A 19,708-nucleotide genomic window follows, 5' to 3' on the forward strand; every position below is an offset into this window, starting at 1 on the left:
TATGTTAATAAGTTAAACAACTTATTGAAATGGACAAATTCCTTGAAAGACACAAACCATCAAAGTTCACTGAAGAGGAAATAAATAGGGAATTCCCTGGCGGTCCAGTGGTTGGGACTTGGCGATTTCACTGCCATGAGCCTGAGTTCCGTCCCCTTTTTTGAACCTACACCGCCTGCAGTGGAAGCATGGAGTCTTAATCCCTGGACCGCCAGGGAAGTCCCCCTTTTTCTTTATCTCAGTATAATTCAGACCCGGATTCAAGTCCCAGCTGTCATGAATTAGCTGCATAGCCTATGCAAGTCACTCCTTTCCACATATGAAATTGGGGCAATTCTTCCTACCTTTCCCACCCCCACTAGGTTGTTGAGAGAAAAACAAATGAGCTCAAAATGACCTAAGGTATTAGATGGTCCAGGGCAAAGTATGAGGTGCTGAGGGGTAATGAATAATGCTGCTAAGGTTCAACAACTCTCAGGACTGAGGCTTTTGAGGAATCTGCCTTCCTCTCTTCAGTTGAAGGCAGCCCCCAGCCCACCCCAAATCATCCCCAGAGCTGCAGCCACCTGTCAGTTTCCTCCAACTCCAGTAAAAGAGAAAACTATACCTTGAATGTCTGGCACTCTGAGAAGGATGATGCTGGATCTGCTGGGGTTCCAAGAAGCCCACAGAAAACCTAGCCCTGCTCACCTTCCCCCATTCTTCAGAGCTGACTCCAGTCCACTGTGGTCTCCCTAAGGTCTCCAAAGAGCACGCAGGAGAAGGAACCACAAGACTCAGCTGAACTCCAAGTACAAACTTTATTTCTATCACAAGGATGTTAATAATTATAATAATAATAATAACAGTAAAATAAAAAGAGGGGGAGGGGGCTCTGATACTTGGTTTTCAGAGCAAGCCATGAGCTTAGGCCTCACTCCTGATTAGTGCAGAGCCCAGCATGGCCCTGGAGGGGACAGGGAGCCCCCGGCCTTTCCCATCAGAAGGCAGTGAAGGCAAAGGAGCCATGCTCCCCATCAGAAAACAGAAGGCAGTGATGCCAAATGCCAAAGAAGCAGATTAAAACAAATCCCGTACATAGTCCGCTCACCTGTGGCTCAACTCATCTCCAAACCTCGTTCCTAACACATATTGCAACTGGCCTGAACACTTTACCAAAGCTCCTCCATGCACACCAGAGGCCCAAATTCTAGAGTGAGGATGGGCAGTACACAGGAGAGGATATCCAAAAGTTCCCCAATTTAGGCCACCACAGGAAGAGCATCACCTCACTGGTGGGGACCAGGTTTCCAGAACCCTCCCTCTTTCCACCAGGACCACACAGCACCATGAAGCAGTGGTGACAGTATGTCAAAAGATGAAGCCCTGGTGGGCCAAGAGGCCGTAACTTATGCTGCCAAAAGGCAGCAGCTAAAGCTGAAACATTCTCAACAGCCTCCCTGCTAACCCTCCCTCAAACCCCCAAACTCCCACAGCACAATCTCAAAAGACACAAAATGGCCATAGCCTAGAAAAAGTTAAATCTGTCAGATGGCCCCTGCCCACAGAGCCCAAGGGGCGGGGCTGCACCACGGCAAGTTGTGCAGGAAAGATGGAACCGATGTGCAAGTTCCCTGCAGACACTGTTACTCCTCCTCCTCTTCCTCCTCTGCATCCCCAGCTCCCTGCTGCTTGGGGGGTTTTGCCTGTTGAACAATAGAACACAAACGAAGTTTTACGTAGAAAGTAAGAAAGCAGCACTCCTCCTGAAGAGCGCCAGAAATGTCAGGCTTCTATGGAAACCTCCTCATCAAAAGAAAAAGAACAGTCCTCAGCCACAACCGGCCTGATGCCCAGCTGCTTCTCTGACTTCAAGAACCATACCAGCCCACCCACTTCTGAGTCCTCAATGAGCGTTCTGGGCTGGATCCCGCTCACCTTTGCAGTTCTGCTGCGGTAGCTGGCAGTCGTGGGGGTGACCCGGGGGTTCCTGCCACCTTCACTCCTGCCACTGAAAGAGAAGTATTGGAAACTAGTTCCTGAGATGCCCCGAGCAAAAGTCAGAAAACTCAGAACAGAAACAGCTGGAACCAGACAAAAGCAGCTCTCCAGGAGCAGATAAAACTAATGAATAAAAATCCACACAGAGCAAAAGAACATTTTGAATCAGGCCACAATACAAGCGAAGTCCACACTTCCACGTTCTCCTGAGCCACCCGCAAGCTCCACTCCCAGGCTACTGATTCTCACCTTGCTCCGTATCTCCCTGAAGGCCCACAGGGGAAAGAGGGCACAAGGTTTTCTGGGTAGAGACTTCGAGTGGAGTGAACCACTGGAACGTGCCCAGGAGCCAGGGCCCCATTATGGCTGTTTCGACTGCGCTCCTGGATGCCCTGGCTGTCTAAGTTGTTGAGCTTCAGAGCGCGAGGAGGGCTGGGCTGGCACCCAGGCCTGGGGCCTGATGTGGATGTTGGCAGGCGGTTAGAAGTAGCCGTCATAGTGTTAGTGGGTCTGCTGGCAGGGAGAGGACAGGTGGGCCCTTTAGCCACTTCCTGCTTGATACCATCCATGTAACCAGAAGACAGGTCTCCTGAGAAGAGAAAAGAGCACCAGCTTTAGGGAAAAGGCTGCTCTTGCTATTAGTGCTGGATTCCAGGCAGGAACAAAAGATGCTGGGTAAAAGATGACTGCCTCGCCCCTAAAGGATGCTGAAACCCATGTCTCCAGGACAGGGTTGGGAACATTAATCCACACTGTACACTTACCGCCTAAGTCCTCACTAACTAGTCAACAATGGTGCACAAGCAAACTTTGAAGAATCATTTCTAATTGGCTTTGGGCTTCTAATAGCAACTGGGTTTCAAAAGCAGTTTTACTTGCCTAGTTGTGAGACTATTACATAATAAGAATACTGATAATAAGTTTGATTACCCTACTCTAGTTGAGCATATTTCAACTAGAAGCAGGGGCCCAGGGCAGCCACAGTAAGGCTGAAAATTATCTTCCAATCATCCACTAAGTGTACCGACAGGGACCAGCGGCTGAATAAGCACTGACTGATAAGCATATCTCATGGCTGTCCCCAAAGCCGTTACCCTATAAAGCTACACACCCGAGACACCTGAGTCTAACACGGGACCGCAGCTAGCCCCAAGGGAGTCCCCAGTGAGCTCGTACTGTGCTTGCTAATTTGGGATGAAGGTAAAACCCATTTTAGAGTAGCAGATGAGAAGTGGGAAGCAGGCCCAAGGCAGCAGCAGACCTGCAGCCTTGGCTCAGCCCTGGCTAATACCCTGGTGTCTGACACGCCTCTTGGGCAGCTCTGGTGAGGTCTGTCGAGGCTGGAGATCCTGACTAGGAATCCCCTCCGACATGTGCTTGTTTGCTGTAGCTGGGCGTTGGTCACACTGGTCCTAACAAGAAAAACCAGAATTAGTACCTCTGGACTGAGTCATTCCTAGGAGAGGGAGCAGTGGGAGGAGAGGAAGGAACAGCAGGTTGGGTGAACACACCTTATGGGGAGGCTGGCGGGGGGTGGGGTGTGGATGGGACAGGATGACTTTGACAACCACTGAGAGGAAGGGCCTGGGACTAAGAGGAAGCACACCTGGAACAGAGCAATCATTCCAACTAGCACTGACAGAAGCACTCTCTGATTTGTGCAGGGATGAAAGAAGGGCTGGTCTTAGGAGCCCAGAAAAGCATGTCTACATTTTGACCATAGAGTATTTGCACCACTGTTTATTTTGTAGTCTCCCGAGGAGACAACAAGCAGTGACTTATCTGCTGCTTGATCCAAAGGCAAAAGTCTTTATTACAGAAATGCAATGTGTGGTGTTCTAGCAACAGCTAGCTATATGGCATTGATTACAGAAATGCCCCTGAAATACCTTCAGTGTTAACTCCCATAACAAACAAGATGGGGCAGAAAACGTATCTTCCACTAAGATGCCGGCATCCTAGACTGCAAAAGCTGAAAAAGGACTTCAGATTAACTAGTTTAACTCCTTCATTTACAGATGTCCCCAGTGAGGGAATGGGACCTATCCTAGGCCAACCATATGGCAAAGCTAGAATTAGATCCCAGTCTCCTGGAATGCAAGACGCAAGTGCCACCCCAACAGGAAGAACCCAAAAGTAGAAATTGTCAATGACCTCAGGGAAATGCTCTTCTAAACCCTCTGGCAAGTCCTCCATGCCTGCTTAAATGGAGTCCTGGCTCCTTGGGCCACAGCTAGTGATGGGATGGTTTCCACTGCCAGAAGGCAGAGAAAGTCCAAAGGCCTGAGGTACTTTATACCTCAGACAGCTCACAAAACAGGACACGGCCAGTAGCCAGATCAGGTATGCACACAACTTAAAGGCCAAAGAGGCATTCTTGGCTCTAAAAGCCTCAGGTTCACTCAGAGGATCAACAGGATGGAAGAAGTGGACAGGTCCTCCAAGTGTTCTTACCTGGTGATGGAACAGCACCTCCTCTTCCAGCTGGACCCCACAGAATTCACATGGGATGATGATGCTGTCCTCCACAGGAGGCGAACTGCTCAGGCCCATCAAGGAGTCTAACTGGTTACTTGCAGCCTGCCGCATCAACTTCTGGAAGGTGACATCAGGGTCCTCCACCCCTTTGGGAGAAGCATTGCCCACACTGATCGGAGGTAAGGCACATGAAGGGTTACAACTTGTCTGTCTCAAAAAACATAGGTTAAAAAAAAAAAAAAAGCAGAGGTTAAGGAACAAACTAAATTCTGAAAATATTTTCCAGAAGTCACAAAATTTTAATAATGCTTAATATTGGGGAGAGGGACTAAAAAGGGTCAGAGGAACATAGATGGAACACTCACTCTGCTTTTATTTTAAACATTTCTGCACTGTTTTAATTTTTTTTTTTACTGTGTTTATGTGATTATTCTTTTTAAATTAATTTGATAAGATTCAAGATTCTTCCCACAGTCATACAGTAAGAGAGGCCCAAATATTCTTTGTTATCCCTATTAATGGATTTTCTCATGCTACTCCCAAACCAAATACTAGATGTATTCAGATGCTGTATTGTTCCACTTACGAGGGGAATGCATGTTCCATCCAGAGCACAGGGACTACTTAACAGCTATGGAAGTGCCTGACTAGGCCAAACCAAATCAGAGAGTAAGAGTGTTGAGGGGAAAAGTGGATGCCTCCATCAGTGGAGCCACTCTTCAAACACAAAGGCTACTCTCTAATCACTCCTAAATAGCGCAAGAACCTTCAATCATTCAAAATACCTGACACCTTTCATATACCAGGCGTTAAGAGATTCCAGAAACTAAGAAAACCCAGAACCTGTTCTCAAGGAACTTAGCAGAGTGGTGCAGACCAACAGGGGATCAGCAAGACGACACCACAGGGTGAGGATAACAGGCTAAGAGAGCTGTGGGCACAGGACTTTCGGGGAGCACGCAGGTGGGACCTCTGGCCTAGCCTTCAGAGCGTTCCACAGGATGGTTTCCTGAAAGTCATGTCTGAACCGAGTCTATGAGTGAGGGGTGTGTTAAGGAAGCGGGGTAGCTGGCAGAAAAGTAAAGTGCAAAACAGATCCCTGACCCTCCCGGGAACTGCAAGGACTTCAGTATGGCTCCAATAAATCAAATGTACCATGAGATGAGACCAGATTACAAGATGGTCAGTAGAGATGTACACTATCACCACAGAATGGAGTCAGCAACTGGGCCTGCTGGTATAAATGTTACTTTGCCCAAGAGGGAATGAGGCTGAGTTCTCATGCCCACATGTCAGTCACCCCAGGGTTAAAAACACAGTTGCTACTCCTATCACAGGAGTTGTATTAAAATAGTTTGCTCAAGATCTCGTGTGGCCTGCAACACCAATAGGGCCTGCACACATTCCTCCCTAAAGCTTAAAGCCCTCAGGTAATTCACAACACACCTGATGGTCAATCAGCAGTTCCTCTGGGTAGAGCTCCTCACAAAATTCACAAGGCAACATGGTCTCATCAGCTGCACCTAGGTATCAGGCCACACAGTCAGACTCGAACAAAAACAAACCTGATTCTACCTTTTATCCCCCCTGGGGGGTTTGACAGGAAAGTCTGATTTCCTTTGCAATTTCTTAGACATAGCAATTTGTGGGGCTGAAAATCCTTGAAGGGAAACTGTTTAAGAGACAAACCCTAAGCAAAAAACTTGCACTACAGAAAGAGATTTACTTGTCACCATTTCCTGAGAAGCAGTAAAGTAGTAGTTTACCCACTATTCCAATTAAGGAAGAAATTTAAATGTGTCATAACCCTAGTCACTAATCTAAAAACCTTCTGTGCATTATTTCAATCCTCAGGAAAAATGTTATGAAGTAGATCCACATGACCCTCACTTTACAGATGAAGAAACTGAGGCTTGGATATTACTGGAAGACAAATATCCTGAAAAGAAAAACCCTCCCAGTACAAAATATAAACAAAAGATGTTGAATAAAAGTAACTTAAATGAGAAAATATTGGGTTGGCCAAAAAGGTCATTCAGGTTTTTCCGTAAGATGGTACAAAAACCCAAAAGAACTTTTTGGCCAACCCCAATAAATAAGAGTAATTTTAATCCAGGCATCCCAAAACACAACAGCCTCAGTCAGACTGTTGAACAAGGGAGGGTGAACGATGCGAGGAGGTAAGGAAACTTGCCTAACTAGGTTTTGGCTCTACATAGAAGAGAGAAAAATCTCTACTAAGGTACAGTAACCAGAGTTTGGCCTTTACATGGGTTTGAGTAGAGAATCTACATTTATGTTTTTACATTAATTCATATTTATGATTTTAAGAAGCCCAGGCCAAAACTTCAATTTAAAATTATTCCAGTCAGTAGTATCCCCAGGAGCCTGCTAGAAGCATATATAAATACCCTCAGAGGAACACACCAGAAAACTTAATGTTAAAACACACACACGCACACATGCACGCACACAGAGGGAAGCAGCAAGCTACCGTGAGCGTCAGTAGAAACAGCAAATAGCAAAAAATAGACTTTAGGCATATTTTCAGACACAATAGAAAAATAAGTATTTTTAACATGTTTAAAGATATGACAGGGACTTCCCTGGTGGTCCAGTGGTTAAGACTCTGCGCTCCCAATGCAGGGGCCTGGGTTCGATCCCTGATCAGGGAACTAGATCCCACATGCCGCAACTAAAGATCCCATGTACCACAACTAAGACCTGGTGCAGCATTCATGCATGCATGCAAGAATGAATGAATAAATAAGTAAATAAGTAAATGAATAAATGAATGAATGAATAAATAAATAAATAAGAGTTGGGAAAAGCAAATGAACAAAATAAAAAAACAAATTCTATCTCACGAAAAACTTTCAATTTTATATAAATTGTTTAGTGTAAGACTTTAAAAAACTGTAGAGACAGAGGCTAGTGCAGAGTAAACAAACATACCCCTTATGTCATTCAGAGCACCGGGACCTTCACGGGACTGGTCTGCCTCACATATGACCCTCCAGAAGTCCTGCTCTGCCAAGTTGGGGGCCTGGCCTTCATTTTGCAGACTTAGGGCCAACATGAAATCCAAGTTTGCACTGTCTTCACCACCCTCTTTGAGGGTCTGTCGGCTTCTATTCCTTTCCTGCCTTTCTTGTTCTTCCACTGGGGAAGAAAAAATAAAGCCAGTATTCAAGAAACGTAAAGATGGTGCCATCCCTTAGTTCAAGCCCATGCCTAGCAAATATTCAAGGTTTATAGGAATCTGTGCAGGAACAAAAGAGGCCCAGCCCTTCAGTGCTCATGGGACTCCAAATGTTAAGTGTGCCATGATAAAAGCCTCCATTATTATTCTAACAGTTTTATTAATAAACAATATTAATGAGCTATAACTACGAGATAGGCACTGTGCTAGGCATTTTATATGTATTTTCTGCATTATAGCAGGATGGCTTAAAGCATGGGGTCAGATTGCCTGAATTCAAATCCCAGCTCTACCACTCACCTACCCTCATAAAACTGTTGTGAGAACTAAATGAGTTAATACATCTAAAGCACTTTGTAAATGCCTTTAAGCACATAGGGTATACTCAGTAAGTGTCAGCTATTAACAGCATTGTCATCCATCAACCCTAACTGTCATCCAACAAAAATCCAATAGCAAAGAGGTTCTGCTTTTCCAATCTATAGGAAAGTTAAGTATTCTTCCTTACGTTACCCAGCTACAATCAGGTTTCTATAATTAAGATCTATTTGGCTCCAAAGCCCTGTTCCCACTTGCCCTAAGATCTGATACCATTCCAGTTTTCTAATCCCAAACACAACTCACATAGATTATTCTGAATTGGAAACTGGGCTGTCATGCTCCTTTGGTTGGTGGTTCTACTTTGGAAAAGGTCTGATTCAAAGGCTCTCAGGGACCTTCGAGGGAGCCTCATGCGTGGGTCCAGAGCCTCAATTTGTCTGAGTTGGGATGCAATCCAGATACCATCTTGACCCCAAGAATCATCATATGCATTAGGTGGCACGGCAACCTCATCTCTCTTTTCCTCCACATCTCTCCCACAAACTTCAGGGTGAGTCTTCAGATCTTTCACCAGGACATTGCGCCCACAGCTGCCACATAACTCTGTCCGGGCACCACAGTAATCTTCATGGTCTTTCAGTTTGAGAACAGAAAGCTCCAAATCACAGTGCTGGCAAAGGGCAAGTCGTAGAGGACACTCAGTCTCCTGCAAAACAGAATAATGAGGCAGTTAATATGTGAATCTAAGAGAGGCCATGTTTTATAAAGTACAGGGCAAGGAAAGTAAAAAGTATTTACAAAAATATTCTCTTCCAACCCTAGCTTTGCCTGCCATGGTTTTCTATGTATTTAAGAGTCACCGCTTCCCTCTTTGTCCTGCCACCAAGTTCTACAAAGGAAAAGAAAGTCTTATAAGGAATCTACTCACTCAGCCACCCTACCATCATTTTGTGCACACATTACAAAGTAACCCAAAATCAGCCAGAGAAGCCCAGGAGCAAATAGCAAAAGCACAGCAATTCATATATGCTTGTCAAAGCTCCCCCAGACCAATTTCCCCTTACTACTCCGATTTAAGTACCTGGCAATGAGGAAAAGGGATTGTCCTTTAGAAAGACATTGATTTTTCGAATCTGCACATTTGTATATAGCACTGGCTTTTTTAAAATTTTATTTATTTTTGGCTGCGTTGGGTTTTTGTTGCTGCGCATGGGCTTTCTCTAGTTGCGGCAACCAGGGGCCACTCCCTGTTGCGGTGCGCGGGCCTCTCATTGTGGTGGCCTTCCTTGTTGCGGAGCACGGGCTCTAGGCACTCAGGCTTCAGTAGTTGCAGCACGTGGGCTCAGTAGTTGTGGCTCAAGGGCTCTAGAGCGCAGGCTCAGTAGCTGTGGCGCACAGGCTTAGTTGCTCCACAGCATGTGGGATCTTCCCGGACCAGGGCACGAACCCGTGTCCCCTGCATTGACAGGCGAATTCTTAACCACTGCGCCACCAGGGAAGCCCAGCACTGGCTTTAAATTGACCAAATAAGTCAAGAATCACCAATGAAGATGACCCCAAGAATGTGAATGTATTCAACAGATGAAGGACAAAACTTTTATACTTAATTTGAAATTGTCACTAAAGCACTAAATAATTAATATTTCTTTAAAAAGATATGAAAGAATATGTTACTATGATATGGACATTCCAAAACTTGGGAACTTAAACTCAGAACTTTCATATAACATCATTTCTAAAGTTTAGACACTTTACAACCACTGTGTCAAAGAGCAAAATTTCTTCTCATACAAATTAAACCCAAGTTTTATTCTAAATGATACTTCAAACATTTTTCACACTGTTTGTATATGCATGGAATATCTCTTACAGAAAACATAAGAAACTGACAAAGAGTGCTTAGGAATAGGGGTGGAAGAGAGATAATTTTTACATATATGCTTTTGTGGCTTTAAAATTATATATCATGTAGCTATAATATCAATTCAGAAAGATGTTTTTTTAAAGAAAAGTTTCATCAGATAAATGCCACTGATTTAAGTTACTCAAAAGCAAAAGAGCAAATAATTGCTGGCACACACCACATAATATAAAGTACTTTGTTAACAACCCTAAAAATTGCTAATAACTCACAAGAACAGCAAATAAAGTGTCAACTTTTTTTTTTTAAAGGAGAATTTTTTTTTAACTCTTTAATCTGTGGTCTACAACTGTCATAGCCTGACATGCAGGAATGTTAGGAAATACTTTGTACTTGTACCTTTATAATGATTGGTGTTATCACCATATGACTCCCAGAAATAGCTGGGAGAAAAAGGAGAAGAGGGGGACAACTGATTGGAGTTGTTTTATGCAGCAAGTAGATGTTAAGAGCCAAAGAAATACTTATTATTATTGTTAATATGACCTCAATCATAACCCCCCTTTTGCTGGTGAGGCCTAGTAAAACATAAGTCAAATGCTTAGAAAAAATAATGACAGTAAGAGTGCTAAATTATTTATGAGATGTTTATCTCTGAGCTGTGGGGTCATGAGTAGTTCTTTCTTTTTATATTTTCCAAGTTTTCTACATTGAATATGAATCACCTTTTAAAATTATAAATTAATAAGTTAATAGTTTTTTTAGATACACAGAACGAAATGCACAAATCATAAGTGCATACCTTGATGAATTTTTACATATGTACACACACTCATGCATGACCACCAACTAAATAGCTGTTGGGATTTTTAACTGGTGAATATGCTCATTCAAAAAAAAAAATATATATATATATACACACACACATACTCATTCAACTACAGCCAATTTTATCTCAACTAGGGACCAAACGATATTCTCTCATCAAATGCTCTCTGAGAATTTCTTTGGGTATAAACAGCATGTCATCCAAGTGATCAAGAAGTCAAAATGAAATTACAAGATGTAAGGCAGGCTGTGTGCTAGAGGTCGTAGCACACCGGCAATCCAGGCTTGGTTTAGCACTCAAGTGAGCCTGCCAATAAACAAACCCCAGGAGAAATGACTCGGTTCCAAAGGGAAAGGCTCTGAGGCTTGAGCATAAAGCACAGCAGCCATGCAGTCAAATCTGGCAGCAAACAAAGTCTCAAATAGGCTTTGAGAGGCAGTGTGCATGGAGCTGGTGGAGAACAAAGACACAACACTGGCTTTCTGCTCTGCATGTGGCTCTGTAATCTCAATAGAATTGGCCCCATGGTAATTCACTGCCTTCACAGTGCAGGGCAACTAACCTCATGCTTCTTTAACTGCCTCTTCTCCAACTTCTTGTTACATTTGCAGGTCACCTAGGGTAAGAAGCAAGAATCAGTAAGTTATTCGTGACAACATGCTCACTTGCTATTACACAATAGCAAGTATAATCCATTTATTAACATCTAAGTACTTGGTGGTTCACCTGACAGTGTTCTGTAGCCATGTGAGTCTCCATGTCAGATTTGGGAAATGGTTCCTTGCAGATAGGACACATACCAATGTTCCTTTGACAGTGGATCTCATGGATGGTAAAGTTAAACACAGGAATTTCTTTTTTGCTATAGAAATAGATCAAAGAAAGAGGCAAGAATTACTGACATCTATGCCCAGAGGTATCACACGTAAATCTGTCCTGTCCAATCTTTAGTCTCCATTATTTATCTTTAGTGAGTATCTAGTGTATAAGCTCTTACGACTGTTACTACCCCTGCTTTTCAAGAATTAACTCCTGAAGGTTTTGAGTCTTCTGTGCAACACTCTGAGTTATCAGTGCTAGGCACTATCTCTAAAAGCTCAGCCTCACTTTCTAGATGTCAGAGCTTATCACAACCAACAACATGAAGTCAGATGCCAGAAGAGCTAGCTGAGCTAGGCTCTTCCAAAACCATCCATGCCCCAAAGCATAATGATCCACTCCAGGATTATTTAAAAAACAGCCTACCATTTATTTTCACTCTCAGTCTCAGGTAGCTTTAATCTCAGTAGATTTTATTCCACTAAAAGTCAAACCAAAAGGAGCAGATGCCAACTTTGGGATTGTCAGTGGAGGAAGGGGAACTTGCCTCCTTTATGTCCAACCTGTCTTTCAAGGCAGGCTGGACGCTAATTGGGACCAAGTTCTGTGGCTGGGTTGGTATAAACTTCACTGCAGAAATGTACAAAAATGAAATCCTGAACCCCTCTCCCAGAGTACATATACACTCAAACTAGAGGCACATAATATTCAAAGGCCTTCCTTTCACTCATTTGGTTATGACCATTAGAAAGCTCCAATTTCACAGTCTAACTAAAGGATGCATTAAAAGAATGTGCCTGTATGTCACCTAGAATAAATTTTCATAAAATAAAATACTGAACAGGATAAATATAGTTACACAACAAATCTTTAATAACCCATTTTGCCTCTGAAGCTGAATACTACAGAAACCTTCTCCCACGTTAAGTTGTAGGTAGCTTATTTCTCTTTAATAGTTTTTATCTTCATACATAGTCTAAGAAACATTTCAAAGTAGGATGAATAATGTGCCTCCAGCGATAGTCATACTCCCAATCTCAAAGACCAAGACACCAAAAAATGCAAATTCATTTTTATCCAAAGGTAGAACTATCAAGGCAGCTCTCATACCAAAACTGGAAGGTGATACAGAATAACAGTCAAGTGTGAGAGATGGGAAGAAAACTCAAATGGATGAAGACGGAAATGACCAATGAATGTTTCAATACATTTAACTTCCCCTATTTCTCTAAAATTCCCAGCTTTCTAAGGAAACCACTGGTTTTAAATTAACCCAGCCTAAGATTTTCGAAACTGTGGAATATTAAAATATATAGTGGAAGGAGCTATAAATCAAAGTTATCATCTAACTCTATTAAACTAATAAATATTAAAAGTAGTCCCACTATTAAAGATGTTATGAAACTAGTACTCTAAAATATTGCTAGTGGTAGTATAAAACCACTGCTTTTCAACAGTCTACAGGACTTCCCTGGTGGCGCAGTGGTTAAGAATCCACCTGCCAATGCAGGGGACATGGGTTCGAGCCCAGGTCTGGGAAGATCCCACATGCCGCGTAGCAGCTAAGCCCGTGAGCCACAACTACTAAACACCCGTGCACCTCAACGAAGAATAGCCCCCACTCCCGGCAACTAGAGAAAGCCTGCGCGCAGCATCAAAGACCCAACGCAGCTGAAAATAAATGAATCAATTAACTTAATAATAAAAAAATTTTAAAAATAAACTGTCTACAAATGCATCTCTAGGACCATAAAATTATATGCTTAAAGAGTATTTAAAGACCCTGTAATTACATGTTAAAGACCCAGTAATTCCACTCTTGGGATCACAAAGATTATCATTAGTGTCATAAAATGGTGAAAAACTGAAAACCATTAAAAATATCTAAACTCTAAGGGAACAGTTAGTTAAATATGGTACACCAACAAAGTGCAAGAAGCAAAGCTGTATCCTGATTGCAAATCCTATGTGCACAAATGCCACAAAAAATTAAAGCCAGTAACTACTGCTTACAGTGCTGAGATTCTACATTCTTTTTTCATAATTTTGACGATAATTTTCTTTTAAAGTCAAGAAAATAAATGTCTATAGTTTTTATTTTACAGGGCTATTTTGACATAGAGCATTCTACATACATAATGCCACTAAAATTTTAGAATTAAAAAATATTAAGGACCATAACATAAAGAAGCAAGAATCAAAAGCAGCTGTCAGGTTAGGTCACAGAGCATTTACTATTACACATTTTCACCTCTTGGGAAACCTTGAAAGAAAAAGATAAAAGCTATTTTCAACAATTACATGAAACAGTTGCCTGATGGTTTTGCTTTCTTTTTAAATTTAACTGCCAAGGTAGTTCCGCCAAATGTACTAACCAGACAAAATACCAATATACTTGCTACCTAACTACAGATAAAAGCAAGACATTCTAAGTGACATAAATGAGAACACAATTCCATTCTAGATAAAACTGCTAAAAGCCCCAAGGTAGGACTAGCCAAGTTAGAGATGAAATTTCATTTTAGATAGAAATGAATGAAAGGCAAGCCAAGGCTTTCAGAAAAATCCCCAGTAGCCTTCCAAATGCTAAACACATGGAGCCATGCAAAAATAAAAAGTCGAAGCCTTCTAACACTGAAGTTTCTGTTCCCTAGACGCAAACTCTCCCATCAATCAGACAGTACAGTAAGAAAAGAGATAACATGCAAAAAACATCTTCAATCACAACAAACTATTCTTTTTACTGGCCCAGCAGGTTTAATCGCAGTTCATATTTTGATGAGTACCTTAACTTTTCTTAAGGAACAACAGGAATATGGCTCTAGAGACAAAATTTTAAAACCTGGAATTTAAACAGGGCTACTCAGACGGGAGGTTTGTGCTGGCTTAGTCAGCTTTCCATGCTAATCTGCTTTTTTTCTTTAAATAAATTGCTTTGGCTTTGAATAACCTTGTTTTCATTAGCTTTCCATTAACTTACCCCCCCCCCTTTTTTTTAAACTCTCTTAGCATAGTTATTTATATACTGTCTTAGGTTTGAAATTCCTTCATATTGGAGTGGACTGATAAAATAAGAATATCTTAACTGATGTTAAAGCCAATTTGTCTGTTTTCTTATAAAATCACAATGTTTCCTTGTGAATACTTGTATCATTGATTATTACACTTTGCATCAGGAACAGTACACATAAAACCTAAATAGAGCTACAATAGTTTTAAAATGGCAAAAGTGATAGTAGCACAGTAGAAAAAAATACCCTATAAGGCAAGACACCCTCACAGAAATAAAATCTTAATTCCATGCAGGGAAAGAATATTGTGACCAGCAGTTGTTCTGATTATATCCTAATGCTGCCAAGAAGCTGAGCAGAAAGAAAAAGGCAATAAAAAAAGAAAAATTTTTATCCGGCTCAACCTTTCAACAATCTGGGTCAAACTGTTTTCCTTATCAACATCTCTGAGAACAAATGCATGGACACCAAGAGGGGAAAGTGGCGGGGCGGGGGGATGAATTGGGGTATTGGGATTGACATGTATACACCAATATGTATAAAATAGATAACTAATATTGAACATGGGAAAAAAAATAAAGAAATGATTAAAAAAAAAGAAAGACAACCTACTGAATGGGAGAAAATAGTTGCAAATGTATGATATCATTTACATGTGGACTCTAACAAAATATGACCAACTAGTGTATATAACAAAAAAGAAGCAGACTCACAGACACACTGAGGAAACTAGTGGTTATGAGTGGGGGGTGGGGAGGAACAATATAGGGGATGGAGAGCAGGAGGTACAAAGTATTGTAAGATGGGCTCAAGGATGTATTGTACAACACAGGGAATACAGGCAATATTTTGTAATAACTGTAAATGGAAAGTAACTTTAAAAATTGTAAAAAATAAAATAAACTTTTAATTAAAAGAAAAAGAAGAAATAGATGATCTGAATAGGCCTATATCTATTAATGAAATTGAACCAATAATTAATAACCATTCAAAACAGAAAAAAAAAAATCTCTGGACGTCCCTGGTGGCGCTGGTTAAGAATCTGCCCACCAATACAGGGGACACGGGTTCGAGCCCTGGTCCAGGAAGATCCCACATGCCACAGAACAACTAAGCCCACGCGCCACAACTACTGAGCCCGTGCGCCTAGAGCCCGTGCTCCGCAACAAGAGAAGCCACCGCAATAAGACGGCGCACTGCAACAAAGAGTAGCCCCTGCTCGACGCAACTAGAGAAAGCCCACGCACAGCAACAAAGAACCAACACAGCCAAAATAAATAAATAAATAAATTTAAAAAATAAATTTATTTAAAAAAAATGAGGTCTGTGACTGACTTTAAAAAAAAAAAAAATCTCTCACCTTCTAACACAGTTTGGTAAGTTAAACATAGCACAGATAGTTCTGCTTTGCTTTTTTCTTTTGCTTTCAGTAAGGGAACTTGTATATCATTGAAATACCAGGTTCTTGAGAAATCCCAACCAGGAATCGGCTGATTACTAGCTGAATTCTTAAGTTTCATTTCAGCAAGAAAGAGTTGCTCTTTCTTGTCACTCCTGTCGGTTAAAAACAACAAAATAAGAAAGCTTGACATTCAAGTCTGCATCCAGTCTTTCCACTAACAGTTTTGGAATCATGAAATGATAATAATTAAATTGGACTGCTGGAAGACTTTGACTAGACTTTTTTTTTTTTAAAGCAGTGGAACATTCCTTCAGCAAAATCCTTTATAAAAACAGCTGAGCTGGGGCTTCCCTGGTGGCGCAGTGGTTAAGAATCCGCCTGCCAATGCAGGGGACACGGGTTCAAGCCCTGGTCCGGGAAGATCCCACATGTCACGGAGCAACTAAGCCCGTGCACCACAACTACTGAGCCTGCACTCTGGAGCCCGTGAGACACAACTACTAAGCCCACGTGCCACAACTACTGAAGCCTGCGGCGCCTAGAGCCCGTGCACCGCAACAAGAGAAGCCACTGCAGTGAGAAGCCCGCGCACCGCAACAAAGAGTAGCCCCCGCTCACCACAACTAGAGAAAGCCAGTGCGCAGCAACGAAGACCCAACGCAGCTAAGAATAAATAAATAAAATAAATTTATATATATATATAAAAAAAAAAAAACCGTTGAGCTGCTCTGATTGTACATGTAGAGCCAAGTTCACACTAAACCTTGCTCCCAGTCAACCTCAAGACAGCCACTGTAGCCATTCAGGGAAATCCTGGCAACGCACTTTAAAAAACACTGCTCTAGTCCAAACATTTCATTATATTTTTCAGCATCATTTAAAAAGCAGGGACTCTCCTGGTGATCCAGTGGCTAAGACTCCGCGCTCCCAATGCAGGGGTGGCCCGGGTTCGATCCCTGGTCAGGGAACTGGATCCCACATGCCAGAACTAAGAGCCCACGTGCCGCAACTAAAGATCCTGCATGCCACAACTAAGACCCAGTGTAGCCAAATAAATAAAATTTTTTTTTTTTAAAAAGCAAAAAAAAGTTAAAAAGTACAATATTTTTCCAGGAAGACAAAAAATAAATTCCCTTACCTATAGGTCAGAAAAGTGAGGTTTCAAAGCAGTCAAGTGACTTGCCAAAAGTCATTAACTAATTAATGGTAGGAACCAGAGCCCTGAGCCTTCATCCCATCATTCTAGTCACTACTCTGTGCTACCTAAACCAACCATGTTGTCGAATTTCTAGAACAGGCAATTTTATCCAAAATTGTTAAAAAAGCTTTAGTCCCACATATTTGCACAACGTATTATATCGCTCCAAATTTAACCTGCCAATAAATAAACCAACTCTTTAAAGAACTGTCCTCATTCCAAGAACATTTCTTAGATTTCTTACCAGTTGTCACACAGTCGAGTGTCCTGGCCATCCAGAAATTCAGCCATCTTTAGCTGTTCCTGAAAACAACAAAGGAAGAAGTATGAGCTTTCAATTTCATTTTACTTTAAGAATGACATGCAAAACACAAAAACAAAACAAAAAAAAACAGTGCACAGAAAATGTCACCAAAACCAGTGCATTTCATTTAATACCCAACACACTAGGGTTTTACCTTTTGATTTTTTAGTTTTCATTTTAAGATAATTTGACTTGCAAAAACAGCACAAAGAATTCCCACATACCTCTCACCCAGTACATCATAAATAACCATAGTAAAATGACCAAGTGCAGGAAACTAACACTAATACAATACTAAAAACTAATCTACAATTAGTTAATTTCACAAATAATGCCACTAATGCCCTTTCTCTGGTTCAGGATGCAATCCAGAGTCACATATTGCATTTAGCTGTTATTTCTCCTTAATCTTCTTTGATCTGGGAGATTTCTTCAGTCTTTCTTTCTTTCCTTTTTTTTTTTTTTTTTTTTTTTTTTGGTCTCAAGGCACGCAGGATCTTAATTCCCTGACCAGGGATCGAACCTGTGCCCCCTGCAGTGGAAGCACGGAGCCCTAACCACTGCACCACCAGGGAATTCCTTCAGCCTTTCATCTTGCATAACCTTGTTAAACGAGCTGGCTAGTTATTCTGTAGAATATACTTCAGTTTGGGTTCATTTGATGTTTTCTCATGATTAATACATTTTGGACAGAAATATCATAGAAGTGATGTTGTGCTCATCTCAGTGCATTATATCAGAAAGCACATGATGTTAACAGTCTTACTATTACGGATGATGCTAACTTTTATCATTTAGTTGAGATCGTGTCTGCCAGGTTTCATCACTGAAAATTTTCCCTTCTTTCTCAACAAGATGTCAATAAAGAAAGCAAAGCCCTTGCAACTTTAATACCTGTATTTACTTTAGATTATTCCAGCCCACTAAGGCAAGGTAAGAGCCTCGGATGAGGGAAGTGCCCGGTTTTCCAGCAGCAAGGGAGTTGGGGTGACTCGCAGGGCTCGGAGTCGGCCCCTCTGAGGGCCAATTCTGGTTCTGCCGCTCAGCGGATGTGTGATTTAACCTCCCTGAGCCTCAGATTCCTCACGCAGACAACTGACAATATTTTAAAGAGTCACTGGGAGGAGTAAATGAGCGAATGCATGGAAGCGCTTTGGTAGAATAAGTTTCCTTCAAACCTTAGAAGGCGCCCCTCTTAGGGGGTCAGCCAGCACCCCCGGGATTTCCTGTGCCCGAGGGGGTGGAGACATCACCGCAGGGTCCACACCCAGGAGTAGGCGGTTTCCAACTGCCCCCTCCCAGGGGGCGTCCGAGATGGGGAGTGGAGAGGGCACCAGCTTCACAAATAATAGTTGCCATTTACTGTGTGTTCAATGATTGCTAAACGCTTTACATGGACAATCTTTTAATCCAGACCACAACCCTACGAGGTGAAAGCCATCATCCCCATTTCAGAGACCGCGAAAGAGGAAGTCCAGGGAAGACAGCCGTCGCACAGTTGTTCCGAGTGGTGACTCGAACACGGGCCCGTCGGCCTAAAGTCCGCACGAGGCCATCCGCGACCCTTGAGGCTGGCAGCTCGGGGCTCGGGCCCAGCCCCGCCCGGGGCGCGGTGCCCACGGCGGCGCTTGGAACTACGGCCGCCTCCCAGTCCCCGCGGCCAAGGCCTGGAAGGGGCGGTGCCGCCAGGGGCTGTCGAAGCTCCAGTTTCCAGAGAAGAAAGTACGGCCTCCCCCACTGGCCAGGGGAGACGCCGCGGCGCGGGCATCTTTCTCCTTACGAGAAACCCCCCGCGACCCCCGGGCCCAGAAGCCCCTCGCTCACACACCCCGCCCTCGGGATGCCGGCCTCCTCCCGAACTGGAGGCCGCACGAGGCTCCCCAGGCGCTGGCCACCGCTTCTCTCACCTGGGACGAGAGGAACGACGACGAACCGACCAGCCAGCCAAGCCACTGAGCCTCTTCAGTCAGCCCCCGCGCTGAACAACGGCCCCCGGAGCCGCCTCACCACTTCCGACCGTCTTGGAGGAGCGCGCCCATTGGCCAGGGGTGGCCCAAACTCTCTGACCATTGGATAGCACCGTTGTCGCTCCCAGAGCCCCGCCTTCCACGCTCCGATTGGCTCCTCAGAGCTCCACGGGGGCGTGTCCCTGGAAGTCCCAACCCATGCACATCTGGAAGGAGGGGCAGAGACCGGGGCTGTGAGCCCAGGTCTGCGGCCAGTAACTGCTCCTGACACAGGCTAATCATATTTGCATGAATAATTCTGTACACACATTACTAATATGCCTTATATATTAAGAT

At 43.0% G+C, this 19,708-nt stretch overlaps 1 protein-coding gene across 1 annotated transcript; it reads right to left on the reverse strand.

Moving 5' to 3' along the window:
- Window positions 1-781: 781 nt before the first annotated feature.
- On the reverse strand, window positions 782-19,409 carry TRAFD1 (TRAF-type zinc finger domain containing 1). The gene is made up of 12 exons (XM_059894619.1): window positions 19,313-19,409; window positions 17,346-17,404; window positions 11,398-11,533; window positions 11,234-11,287; window positions 8,285-8,687; window positions 7,414-7,620; window positions 5,905-5,981; window positions 4,435-4,665; window positions 3,272-3,392; window positions 2,230-2,569; window positions 1,918-1,990; window positions 782-1,685 (listed from the first exon to the last, which is right to left on the reverse strand). The coding sequence occupies exons 2-12, from the start codon at window positions 17,390-17,392 to the stop codon at window positions 1,626-1,628; spliced, it is 1,749 nt and encodes a 582-aa protein (XP_059750602.1). The 5' UTR covers window positions 17,393-17,404; window positions 19,313-19,409; the 3' UTR covers window positions 782-1,625.
- Between the last annotated feature and the right edge of the window lie 299 nt (window positions 19,410-19,708).

This window comes from Balaenoptera ricei, chromosome 14 (genome assembly GCF_028023285.1).
Source record: "Balaenoptera ricei isolate mBalRic1 chromosome 14, mBalRic1.hap2, whole genome shotgun sequence".
NCBI lineage: Eukaryota > Metazoa > Chordata > Mammalia > Artiodactyla > Balaenopteridae > Balaenoptera > Balaenoptera ricei.